Source organism: Benincasa hispida, chromosome 3 (genome assembly GCF_009727055.1).
Source record: "Benincasa hispida cultivar B227 chromosome 3, ASM972705v1, whole genome shotgun sequence".
NCBI classification, from domain to species: domain Eukaryota; kingdom Viridiplantae; phylum Streptophyta; class Magnoliopsida; order Cucurbitales; family Cucurbitaceae; genus Benincasa; species Benincasa hispida.
Window position 1 is genome coordinate 56,971,294 of NC_052351.1, and position 13,284 is coordinate 56,984,577.

Consider the following 13,284-nt stretch of genomic DNA (forward strand, 5'->3'; position numbering starts at 1 on the left):
AAGCTAGTAGAAGGACTTACATGTCATGAGCTCCAAATATTCGAGATTAATTCCCCATTCATTAACTACCGAGTCACACCACTATAGTTCGATAGTTGCACTCTCCTCAGTAGATATAATTCTGTCCACTTTAACCATGATTAGTAAGTCGACCCTTCACAGGTTGTTCGTTTTTACAGCTAGGTCAAAATAACTGTTTTACCTCTATAAATACATCTTGCTCCTTAAGCTCCCACTAATCCTCCATTGAACAATTGGTTTATAGTCAAACTTATAAACCATGACCCTCTTAAACACGAGAGGGCAGAGCTCCATTGTTCAAGACCAGGAATCGGCACTGAAGATAACAACCTATCTACTAACCCTAAGTCGGGTAGGAATGAATTTTATCTTGCAGAACTATGTCCTCAGCTATCTATCTGGTCTTATCCCAAAATGGGAGGCTTATTGAGTAGTGTTGTTGGACTACTCTCACATATGCAGATCAAAGGATAATCCTAAATAAACAGGAGTTCATAGTGCTCAGAATTAAGATCGAGTTACCCTAGGTTATTCAATTTGAAATAGTCAATTTTAACCGTAAACGGTCATTATAAAGAAAAATGACTATTTCGAGGTTCGGTCTTATGTAAACTCATTGCATAAGATGCTCCAACTCACATGTCTCCACATGAATAATTTTGGAATCACATCATTTATATCAGTATACAAAAATGGGTCGCATCCAATAATGTCACCAGAATGAGGTACCCAATTTCATCCATATACTTATAGACCATTTTGGTTATATACTAAAACTTGATCCTCTTTTATGTTGCCACATAAAGTTAAAGTACTCATATTATAGTCATGGATTCGTTTATTGGATTTTTATGACAGAATACAATATCAACAACAATTAAAAAATATTCAATAATACTTTTATTAATAAATATAATATGTTAACAATATTTACGGACTACGAGTTTAGGACATTCCCAACAAGCCGTTACTCATAATACACATTTAAAACCCTAATATTTTGACCGTAAAATTCATTAAAACAATAAGGACAATTTTCCAAAATAAACTAGAAAGTAAATAAATAACAAATAAGTAAAACAGATTTGGAGTCTCCTAAAATCATTTACAAAGAAATTAGTCGAAATAATAAAATAAATTTTTTGGTCCAACATTTAAAACTTTCTTATAACTTAAGAAAAACCATAGATTGAGCGGAAGCGATTTTGATGTCCCCATATGGCTTTGTCACGGGTCCTGTCGGTTACTCACCAGCCTATTTCTGTCATTACCTAAAAAATATAAAGGAAAAAATGATGAGTATCAATACCCAGTAAGTGACCCATTACTGGGCCCTTTAGGTAACCTGTTAACTAGTTTATCTAGGCACCGGTGTACACCCATATCATATCAGTCGTCGTGATCACGAAGGGCTACATATCAATCATAAACACGATCTTGAAGGAACACACATCAGTAATAGTGTGTATCCCAAAGGTACACGAATTAGTCGGAAACATGAACCTGAAGGAACATGCATCAGTCATAGTATGTAATCCGAAGGTCCCCGATCAGTCATAAATGTGCACATATATAATCATCTGTGTACACCTATCTAGATAAGAAAATCTAACAAGAACCTTATAACTTAGCATGCATCCGTTTTCATATGTTGCAATCATTTATCTTAGGGATAAAATTTCCCATATATCCTCAGTCAATAGTACATTCATCATGGTCAAAACAGTCCAACCTAATCAGTCAATGTCATTAAATCATGCAGTTCAATCAATCATAAATTATCAACCCAAACAGTCTAGAATAATCAGTCAAACTAGTCTTAACAGTCTCAAGAAACAGTCCAAGTAGTCTTAAATAAACAATCCAAGTGGTAGAGACGACTAGTTCGAAGGTGAACTAGTAGAAAGTCACTTACCTCAAATTCAAGCCCAAATTATATATCCAAGCAAGGAATCTTTCTAGTTTCCACAATCTTTGAATTAAATCCTAGGACAAGAACCAAAATTAATTTAAAGCTTTAGGCCCAAATTCATTCATCAATTTATCCAAATTAAAACAAAATTATCCAAAGTGTGTTGGTCCAAACGTCACTTCAAGCTACAAAATCAATACAACCTAACAACTCTAGTCACAAATTCAACCTTTAATCTCAATGGACAGCAACTTTGAACCTTCAATTCTAACCTTCTATATCACGATTAAGTCAATAATTAAGCTAACACTTTGTGGGTATCCAAAAAATTATCAAAAGAAACATAATGCCTTACTCAAATTGTTCCTTGATCCGAAATCACCTTGAAATTCCCAACACGAAAACAATTTGAATGAGCTTGATACCTCTAAAATAACCTCCAATCAAACCTTCATAATCAAGATTAAACAATTAATAGGTAAATCATCTATTGATACTCAAAATCTTTGAAGACCTAAAATAAAACTCACAAAAAGTCGTCAACCCGATCTTTAATCTGCTAAATGGTGGCTTAGTGATCCCAAATCTCAAAATCTAACATCTAAAAATTATGGATAAAAACCCAAGCCAAAAAAAATTGAATGGGTAATTAACCTCCAACAAAATAATCCAAAAACGCCTAAAAACTAACTCAAACATAGATTCTGGTGAAACCCATGCAGCCGCAACAATCGACAGAGACGGGGTGGTGCGGTGGAGGTGCCGGTGGCTATGACTGAGCGGAGTTGACGACGGACGGATGACTGGTGCGAGCTGACAACACACATCTAAGGGGTGTATTAAATATTATAAATAACATATATGTTTATAAAAATAAGTATATTTAAGGGGAGGATTATAAATATTATTTATAACATATATATTTATAAATAACATATATGTTCATAAAAATAGGCACATTGGACGTGTACCTATTTTTATAAACATCTATTTTTATGATATTTATAATACTCTCCCTTAGATACCCATATATATATGAAATATGTTCCTTACTAGGAAAAACTCAATGGAAAAAAAAAAAAAAAAAACTAGTGGAGGAAACAAAATACATATTTCATATAATACGTACTCCTAAAATAATACAATATATTTGCTCCCCCTTACAAAAAAAAAAATCACTTAAGATCTCTAAGTCGCCGCATTTCAATGTTGTGTACCAATTTTTCGAAAGTTACGGTTGGTCATGCCTTTATAAATAAGTCTATCAGGTTATCTTTCGAACAAATTTGTTATATAGTGGTGTCTTCATTTTCTTCGAGATCATGAGTGTAGAAAAATTTTGATGACATATGTTTTGTTCTATCTTCTTTAATATATCCTCCTTTGATTTGGGCTATGCAAGCTATGTTGTCTTTGTATAACATTGTTGGACGATTTTTATTAGAAGACAAGCCACACATTTCATGAATGTGCTGAGTCATTGACCTTAGTCATACACATTCTCGACTAGCCTCTTGAATTGCAAGAATTTCAGCATGATCTGAGGAAGTGGCCGTTATGGTCTATTTTACCGATCGTCATGATATAGACGTTATTCTACATGTGAACGATAACCTGTTTGAGATCTAGTTTTGTGTGGATTACGGATACGTCTAAGGATGCGTCATTTTTTTATATATTTTTTAATATATATATTTCTAAAAAACGAGGATACTGATACGTTGAAGATACATTCTTTTTCTTTAAAAAAATCTAGGATATAAATAAATTTAGCATACAAGTTAATAATAATAGCACAAAATAGAATATAAACACTGAAATACAATACAAAAAAAAAAAAAAAACAACACCTAAGATGTTGGAGTACAATAGTTAATAAAATGCAATAGAAAAGTGACTCATATTGCAAAGAAGAAGAAGATTAAAGAGAGAAGTATGAAGATAAACGAAGAACTTATTGTTGAAGATATCCAAATGGTTTATATTTTGGTAGACTTTGTGGGGACTCAAATGTGAAGATGGAGATTAGATAATTCTAGTTTAGGGTTTGATCCGTGATTTTTTTTTTTTCTTTTAGTTTTAGACTCGAGTAGTGAGCTTTTTAAATAGATTGACTAATTTTAGATTGGGAAAGTTTAGATGAGTTACTTGTCTTTTTTCTTTAAAAAAAAAAGTACGCATATAAATAGATACGTCAAATCGGTATTTGGAAAATATCTGAAAGTATAGATACGTCAAATCGCATGTCAGATACATATCTGAAAAGTATCTGGAAGTATCTGTATCCGATACGTGTCTAATATTGTCTCACATGAAGTATGTGTGTATCATAGTGCATAACCAACTAGATCAAAATTTGATTTATTTAAATAAAACAAAACTCATATCTTTGTCTTATCAAATTAATTTAAATTAAGTATCTTCTCCAAATATCCCAATTTTGGATTTTAAAAAATCTTAAATTAACGGAAAACAAAACTCAATACTTAAAATATTCAACTTAAATTCACCTAAAATTTCGGGATGTTCCATTAAAATTAAAATTTAACCGGTCCCAAAGGATAAGTATTTTAAACCTAATAATAATTTACTAAGTGTAAGTTTATCATGACGTATCATAATATTAGGGATTAATATGCTTATAATTATATTTTTAAAATATGCTTTATATGTAACTACATTTGTATACATGTTTATAAATATTTTAGAAAATGTTAAATATAACCAGTTCTTTTGTCATCAAGCTTTCTTTTCTCTCTTTTTAATTAATATAAATTATCATTGGTACTTAATTTTAATTAATTATTAACTATAAATATAATTCTTAGACTTTATAAATTTCTACTAATACATTTACATTTGACATTAGAGAATATTAATATTCTAATTAATTTATACTTATTTATTTATTTTTAGTAATTAAAATAAATTATTTGATTATGAATATTACTAAATTAATGTTTAATGTAAAATATTAATTTTTTTTTACTTTACTAGAGTTGGTCGGAGGTGATCGTTGGAGTTGGTCAGTGGTTGTGATTAGAGGTGGTCACCAAAGGTTGTCGATGGTGGTGAGCGGAGTTGGTTGGAAGCGAAGACATGTAGAAAATGGAAAAGCTAGATTTGAATAAAGGTTGTAATGAACAAGGGGTTGAGTTGGTGGTTGGATTGTAATTGGTCATTACAAGGAAAATTGTCAAAAATAATCCCACAAAGTTTCTCTCTTTCAAAATTAGCATACATTTTGAAACTTGGTAAAAGATTCTTTTTCTCGAGAAATCTGAGTCGAGATCAAGCCTCGAGATTATAGCGAAACGTTACAACTTCTATTTTGGATATGTGGAAAATGACTAAACACCCCTAATGCAAAAATTCAAACGTTTTCTTTTTCTTTAGCTAATTTCTTTGATTTTTCTTCGCATCTTCTTCATCAAGCATTATTCTCTTAAATCTATGAAGCACAGGTACTTTTAATTGTGCAAAGAATCGATATCAAATACGGATACATCCAGATATTTGGTGGATACGTATCTGATACGTGATTTGAAATATTTGATTTTTTTTAATTTTCAGATACGCGTATCTGCTTTCAGATATGTGAAAGTGATACGCTGATTTTTTTTTTCTTCAAATTTAAGCTCAACACATAAAAAAACCGAACCCACAATCCAATTTATTTAAGTGTATGTTTCAGAATGATTTTGAAATCATCAAAATCACTTTTTTTAAAAAAAAAATTTTAAATCACTCAAAAACACATTTTTAATAACTCAAAATTAATTTACTTTTTAATTTTACACTTTTAAATGTAATTTTTATATTATCAAAATTAGTTTTGAAGAATTAAGCAATGATTTTGAAAATGACAACTTCCGAACATAAAAGTCCACTAAAATAGAGCAATCCAAAATAAAATAAATTAAAAATGATACAAATATAAAAAGTTAATAGAAAAAACCCGAAATGTAATTAAATCTTCATTTTTCTCTTCTCTCTCACTATCTAAATCATGATTCACATCTCCCTCCATCCTCAACTTAATTCTTCAATATTCATTCTCTACTTCTTTTCTACCGCTCTAGTCGCTCAACCACCACTAAACGTTATTGAATTTATTTTTTTCAAGTGTTCACTCTCTTCTTGAATCTATTTAAATTAAAATAAGTGTTATAACAATTAATTGGACATTATCATATATGTATATATATACACATATATATAATAACGTATTTTCAATATATTTGTATCTTAGTATCTGTATCTTAATTTTTTTCTTTGTGTATGTGCTTCTTGATATGAAATTCTCTCAATCTCTAAGTTCCATTGCATCAATTCACTTGACTTCAACTTGCCACAATAGAGGTATTTCGCAATTTCCGTAGTTGCTAGTTTAGTTAAAAGGTTGAATTTTTAAGTTTCCAACTTTGATAGGATTTAGAAACTAACTAAAAATATCTAAGACAATCTGTTGCGTTTCTTTAATGCTTTAATTTTTACTTTGGTGTTTTGTTTGCATGTGTTGTGTTTCTATTGATTTGTTGGAGGAAATAAGATTAATGTTTTTTTTTTTTTACCAACATTACCTTAGAAACCAAACATATATTTAAGGGTAATTGTAATTGGTAGTATTTTTAAAATATCATTTTCTCAAAATTAAATGTAAGAGGAAATTTGAGACCCTTTAATAATTATTCACCTTCCAATAATACAATAATTGTGGGCATAATGGTCAAATTATTGACCTTTTTAATTCATACTCATCTCGATCTTAGTCGAAAATTATCAAGAAAAACTCCTTTAACAAGTTTTCGAGACTATTGAAAAATACATACGAGGAGTCTCGACTTTTATATTTATCTCATTTTTCTTTCAATAAAAATTATAGCTAACTATAAATTTGTATCAAAAGATTTTTTTTGGTTAAAAATTTTTTAACATCAAGATTAAGAAACAAAAAATATGGAGAAAAATAAAAATATCCAAATGGCAAAATAATATCCACATTTACTTCATTTAATCATCAACTAACCGTATATAAAATTGTAGAGTCCATATTTTCATCTCATAAATTGATGGATCCGGTCGGACCGGTCACAACGGTCCAAACCACAATTATCATGTGTCTATTTCTATTACACATAGCACACACTCGAACCAAAAAAGAAACCGAAAAAACCGAAAAAAAAACAAACAAACCCATTATCCCAACGCATCACGTCCCTCCAATGCAAAGCATCAAGGCCGTACATTCAATCATCCCTGCAGCTCCATCATACGCACAAACTCCGCGAAACACACAACCCCATCCCCGTTCTCATCCACATCCCTTATCATACGCCGGCAGTCCTCTAACGTGCACTGCTCATCCCCTATCGATCTGAAAACTTCGTGAAGCTCCTCCGCCGTGATCCTCCCATCCTGATCGGCGTCGAAAAACTCGAACGTCTCCCGAAGCTCCGACTCTCCTGCCGCTTCAACTCCGGTCCCAACTTGAGCCATCAATTCCTCCAGCCAAATAAATCCATCGCCGCCGCCGCCGCCGCTGGAGACTTCGCTCAGCATCATCGCAACCTCCTCTTCCGACGCGATCCGGCTAAGAATCGCCTCCAACTCCTTCCTGGACACAACGCCATCGTTTTCCCTCTGACCTGAGTCGGGCCAGTCGGGAGGGAGAACACTGGTCGGAGTTCCGTAACCGGTAGCGGTTGCGTTAGGTTTGAAGAAAGTCTCGGAAGAGGAAGAGGAAGAAGACGTACCGGAACCGAAAGACGGGGGATCGGAGCGGGAGACGTCGGCGGAGTGATATTTCTTGGATCGGAAGAGGCGTTTAGGGCTAAATCTTTTGGGGATTTTCATGGCGGAAAGTGCAGAAGGTAGAGAAGAGAAAGACGGAATTGAAAATGGGGAAGGAGAAGAGAAATTGGAGGTGAAAGAGAAGGAGAATTGCCGATTTAAATGGAAGGGATGAGAGCGAGAGATCCGCCATGGCAGCTTCCAGGAAGTTTCGTTCTAGTGTAACATGAATCCACCGCTGAGGACTAATTTTAAAAAAGAATTATATATATTCATATATGGGAAATTAGGTTTTTGTTTTCTGTTTTTTGTTTTTAAATATTTTATTAAATTATTGTTTTTTAAAAGTATAATTGTATTAAATAATTGTTGGGGAATGGTTATTTGTTTTAATAATTAATGAAGAATTTAAGGAGAATCAAAGAATGTAGTTTTTTGGTCAGGTGGTGGGTGTGGGTGGGCTTGTTTTTGCTTCACATGAATTTCCTTTTAGTTTTTTTTAATTCCTAAAGAGAATTTAGAAAATGAAAATGAAAATGAAAATAAAAGGAAGAAGTTAATACTATTATTTTGCATTATGTGGTTGGAAAATTATACAATGCCCTTTAAATAAAATAAAAGCTTGATTGTTCACGTTTCTATAAGTTCAATATTGATACAAGAGGTAAATTGATAGTTTTATTAAAAATCCACCAATATGTTAACTTGTTAAATAAATTATAAAATGTTTATTTACTAATTTAAATTTATTTTTTGAATTTCTATTTTTTTTATAAAATTTTCAGAAATATTGACATCAAGATATTGTCGATATTTTCATTGATATTTCTACTTTCTTATTTGGAAACTTTAATAATTTCTAGGAAAATTCTAAAAATTAATAGAAAAAAATTAAAACTATTTTGTTTAGTTTTCAAAGCTTGACTTTGTTTTTGAAAATATAGATAAAAACCGTGAATAACAAAGTATAAAAACTTATGGATGAGATTAATATTTAATATTTATAAACTTAATTTTTAAAAAACTAAAAATAAAAAACCAAATGATTATGAAACAAGATTTCTAATTTTAATTTATATGACTAATCTAATCGGGTCCACTAATTCACTGCACAAGTATATTGTTACATTAAAATAAAAAGTAAAAAATAAGAATTTTTAAAGAAGTAGATGACTATCATAAATTTATTACAAATTTTTTTATTTGTTGTTTTATTTTTACTCATTCAAATAACTACCCCGCGATTGTAAAGGAAGCATATGATGCAAGTTGTATTTACAAAAATTATGATATTAAAAAAATGGAAGGAGCTAGGGGTGAAAATAAAAATAAATAAAATGTTAATCAGTAAAATCCTGATATTTTAGAGATTTAAATCTAAATTTAGAATTTTGACTCAAAATATCTATTTTGATCTAAATGTTCTTTTTGTAAAAAAAAAAAAAAAAAAAAAAAAAAATTATTGTCATTGGATGTTCAAAGTATCTATTATAATCTCCAAATTGTAACTAACAAAAGAAAAAAATGTTTTGGTTGTTGCTATTATCTAGCTTAGAGGTGAGCATTCAGATCCAAAAGACCGAATTAAAGTCATCCATCTATTTAGACATTAAATTTGGGCAAGGTTGAATATGCAAAACCAATTGATCGGTCGGTTGCCATGAGTGGTTTGGTCTAAACTACTAGACCAATTGATTTATATATATATTTTTTTTTGTTTATTATGAAAAGTTGGTATATATATAATTTTAGAGTTTCTTTCTTTTATTCTTCACGTTATGTTGCTCCTCTTTGAGACATTTCCATCTCTCTTCGGCAACCATCTCTTTCTTTTCATTCATCTAGTTTCTATCTCATTCGTTCTCTCCCTCCATTTCATTCAACCGATGAACTAATTTACCAATTTAAGGTAGCATTCTATCCTACCTTGATCGATTCAGTATAGGTTTCGTCTGAAAACTAACTCTAACGGACTAGTGTTCATCCCAATATAGTCTACCTAATATTCATAATATATTATTTGTTCTTTTTCTAATATAATGTATAACAATTGGGGATATGAGAGATTTGAGCATCTTGTTATTGAAAAAAAAAACACGTCGATTATTTATGAATTGTTCACACTTTAACAAATATTCATTTCCGTTAGACTATATTGTCCAATGAAAACGCTCATATTGCACCAATATACATGAAGTCATTTATCATTTGTTAAAGAAAATAAAGGTAAGAGTCTAACCAATATTTTGTTTCTCATGATAAAAAAATAAATATTTTGAAAATTTAGAAGAACAATTAAAGAAGTTTTGAAAATTTATAGAACAAAATAAAATAATTTTAAAAACTTGAAAGAGGAAAAGATACAAAATTGATGGAGAATCCACCGTGAAAAGAAAAGTCAGAATATAGAATATTTAAAGCGACATTGTTTAATCTATCAAGAAAAGATATTCTTCTAAAAAAATATTTAGGTTAAAAACATTTTAGTCCCTAAATTTTCATTAGAGTAACAATTAAATCTCTAAACTTTGTTTATAACATCGTACTTTTAAATTCATAACAATTTAGTTCTAATGTAAACAAATTTATCAAAATTAGATGTTAATTTTTATTATTTTATAATGTAGATTTTGCATTTTATAAAGATACTGAATCTCTAATTAGTTTTCTACAATAAGGACTAAGTTGTTACGAATTTTAAAGTACAAGAACTAAATTATTACATAGTAAAGTTTATGGACTAAATTGTTATAAAATTGAAAATTCATAGACTAAATTGTTATAAACCAAAGTTCAGGAACTAAATTATTACTTTTATGAAAGTTTAGAGAATAAAAGTAATTTTTAATCTAAAATTTAATACTATACCGATATTACATAAATAAGAACTACTTTAATTTTTTTTTATAAATATAATACTATAAATATCATAATATATATGTGTGAAATAGATACTCATGCTTAGTGTTAAAAGACCAAATGCATTTGCCAATTACCCCAAGTGTAGACTACGTGTCATAAAGTTATGCATGATTAGTATCCAAATATGTCACATCGTAGTGCCAGAATCTCCATAAATAGTAGTCATTTATGATCTTTGTAGAGGTGTGAAGATTGGTGAGAAATCCAAAAAGTTTAAAGAAAATTCTTGAATTCTTGAGAAATTTTTCATAGAATTTTTTATTTCCAATATTATATTATATTATTATTTTATTTTATTTTAATATATTATATTATATTTTCATGATATCCATGTTCCCATTGCACTTCATTGTGCTCCTCAATTTTACAATACGTTATCAGCACGAGATCATATCAATTTTCCCTCAAAAGGTAGGTCTTAACGTATGTTGTTTTTCCCCTCTTCATTATAATTAATAAATTAAATATTATTTTGCATATTTTGTATATATTAAATTTCTAATATAAATATAATGTTTTGTGATAGTGTTACCATAACAAATCTTACAAAATTAGAATTATAGCAATTGACATTAATGGTAATAATTATTTGTCATAAGTGTTTGATGCCAAAATACACATGGATGTCATAAAGATATGATCATCAGAAAACAATTATTCTTCCTAAAGTTTGTTATAAATGGATGTATTTGATAAAATCAATATATTAGAGAATACATTTTTCTACACTTTGTGTCTCGGATATGCTCCTGCAGTAGCGATATCGAGAGAAATATTTTTAAAAGTATTATAAACTCATCTAATGTCTTCCTATGGCTAAACAAAATAATGAGTTATTGATTAAAATGAATCTCGGCCAACTAAACAATAACATTCCCTAAAGTGAATATTGTAAATTTTAATAATCATGGATGAAAAAACATGAATCTTGACCTATTGAAACAATACCATTTCCTGGAGTGAAGTTGTGAACTGTAATAATCGTGGTCGTGGTCAAGGTCATGACCGCAATAGAGGAAGAAATAAGTATTCTTTTTGTGGTGGTCGTATAATCATCTGAATTTCAAAAAAAAAAAAAAAAAAAAAAAAAAAAAAAAACTCCACAAGATAAGATAAGAATTCAAGTAAAATGGAAAATGTAGAAGCTAATTTTTCCTGCCAAGATAATGAGATATTTGATATCCAAGAAAAATAGAAAATGTGAAAACTAATTTTGCCTACCAGGATAATGAGATATTTGACTCATATCCAATGTAACAGATTTAGATGTGGCATACTTTTCCGAATCTCCTGAAGAGAAAATTGACACAGTTGATGATATAATAAGTGTTTCTTTTGATTTTAAGAATATATAGGATTAATGTTGTTTTTTCCTAGCTTTCATGTCTTTTTTTTAGATTAAACTTTTGTATTTCAAGTTTTGTTTATCTTATTATAATTATCTTGTTTAATGAAGAATTATGGACAAATTTCATAAGTTGAGTAACAAAAAAATGAGGAATGAAAATATATGTCTGACAGATTGTGTAACTATGAATACAATACTTACAAGTAGAAAATATTTTTCTAAATAGACAATACTCGAAACAAAAATCAATACAGTATCAGGTTTTGCAGACCTAAATGAAGGATTTGGAAAACCAAATATTATTTTCTCTAAAGAAACAAAATGTACAATTGACAATGCATTGTCCTCTATTCAATCAAATAGAAATCTACTAAGTTTAAAAATACACATTGCAATGGTTATCATATTGAGTCTGATAGATAGAATAAGATAGAATATCTTTATATCATATTTATTGTCTCACATGAAAAATGTATACTGGAAAAGTTGTCTGCTTTATCTTCTGGATTATATTATACTCAAATACAAGTAATTGAATGCTTTATCTTTTGGATTATATTATACTCATATATTTGTAATTGAAACATATGCAGCAATAAACCTAAAGTTCATGAATCCAGAAATGTTTATAATTTGGCATGAGTGACTAGGTCATCCAAAATCTATAATGATGAGAAGAATTATTGAGAATTCACATGAACATCCATTGAAGAACCTAAGGGTGTTCAAATGACCTGACAATCCGAACAACCCGGACTATCCAACCCAAATTGTAAGAGTTGGGTTGGGTTAGTTTTAATTTTGGGTTGGGTTGGTTTGAATTTTTATGTTTTTTCAGGTTGGGTTGAGTTCGGGTTACACTTTTAAAAATTTAGGGTTCGACCCAACCCAACCCAAATTTCTCATTATTACATGTATACATACATACATACATAAATAAAATAAATACATACATACATACATACATACATACATACATATATAATATATATATATATATATATATTATATATATATATATATTATATATATATAATATTATAACTCATATATTTTTATGATCTTTGTATGAATTTTGTAATAGATATCTTGGATTTTGATATTTAATATTTGAATTTTATGAAATTTTAATTATTAGTATGTGTTGTACATAAACTTAATTATTTTTAAGTCAATAAATAATTAAATAAAAAAATAAAAGAAAAAAATAAATAACTGACAACCCAATCAAACTCAACCTAACCCCAATTTTAAGGGTTAGGTTTGGGTTGGGTTGGAGACCTTATTC

General features: G+C 29.4%; 1 protein-coding gene across 1 annotated transcript; it reads right to left on the reverse strand.

The window, feature by feature from the left end:
* Positions 1-6,911: 6,911 nt before the first annotated feature.
* On the reverse strand, positions 6,912-7,975 carry LOC120074543 (probable calcium-binding protein CML35). Its single transcript, XM_039027698.1, has one exon. The coding sequence runs from the start codon at positions 7,787-7,789 to the stop codon at positions 7,187-7,189; it is 603 nt and encodes a 200-aa protein (XP_038883626.1). The 5' UTR covers positions 7,790-7,975; the 3' UTR covers positions 6,912-7,186.
* Between the last annotated feature and the right edge of the window lie 5,309 nt (positions 7,976-13,284).

Coding starts and splice junctions, on each gene's coding strand:
- LOC120074543 (XM_039027698.1), bottom strand. CDS start 7,789: ATGAAAATCCCCAAAAGATTTAGCCCTAAACGCCTCTTCCGATCCAAG.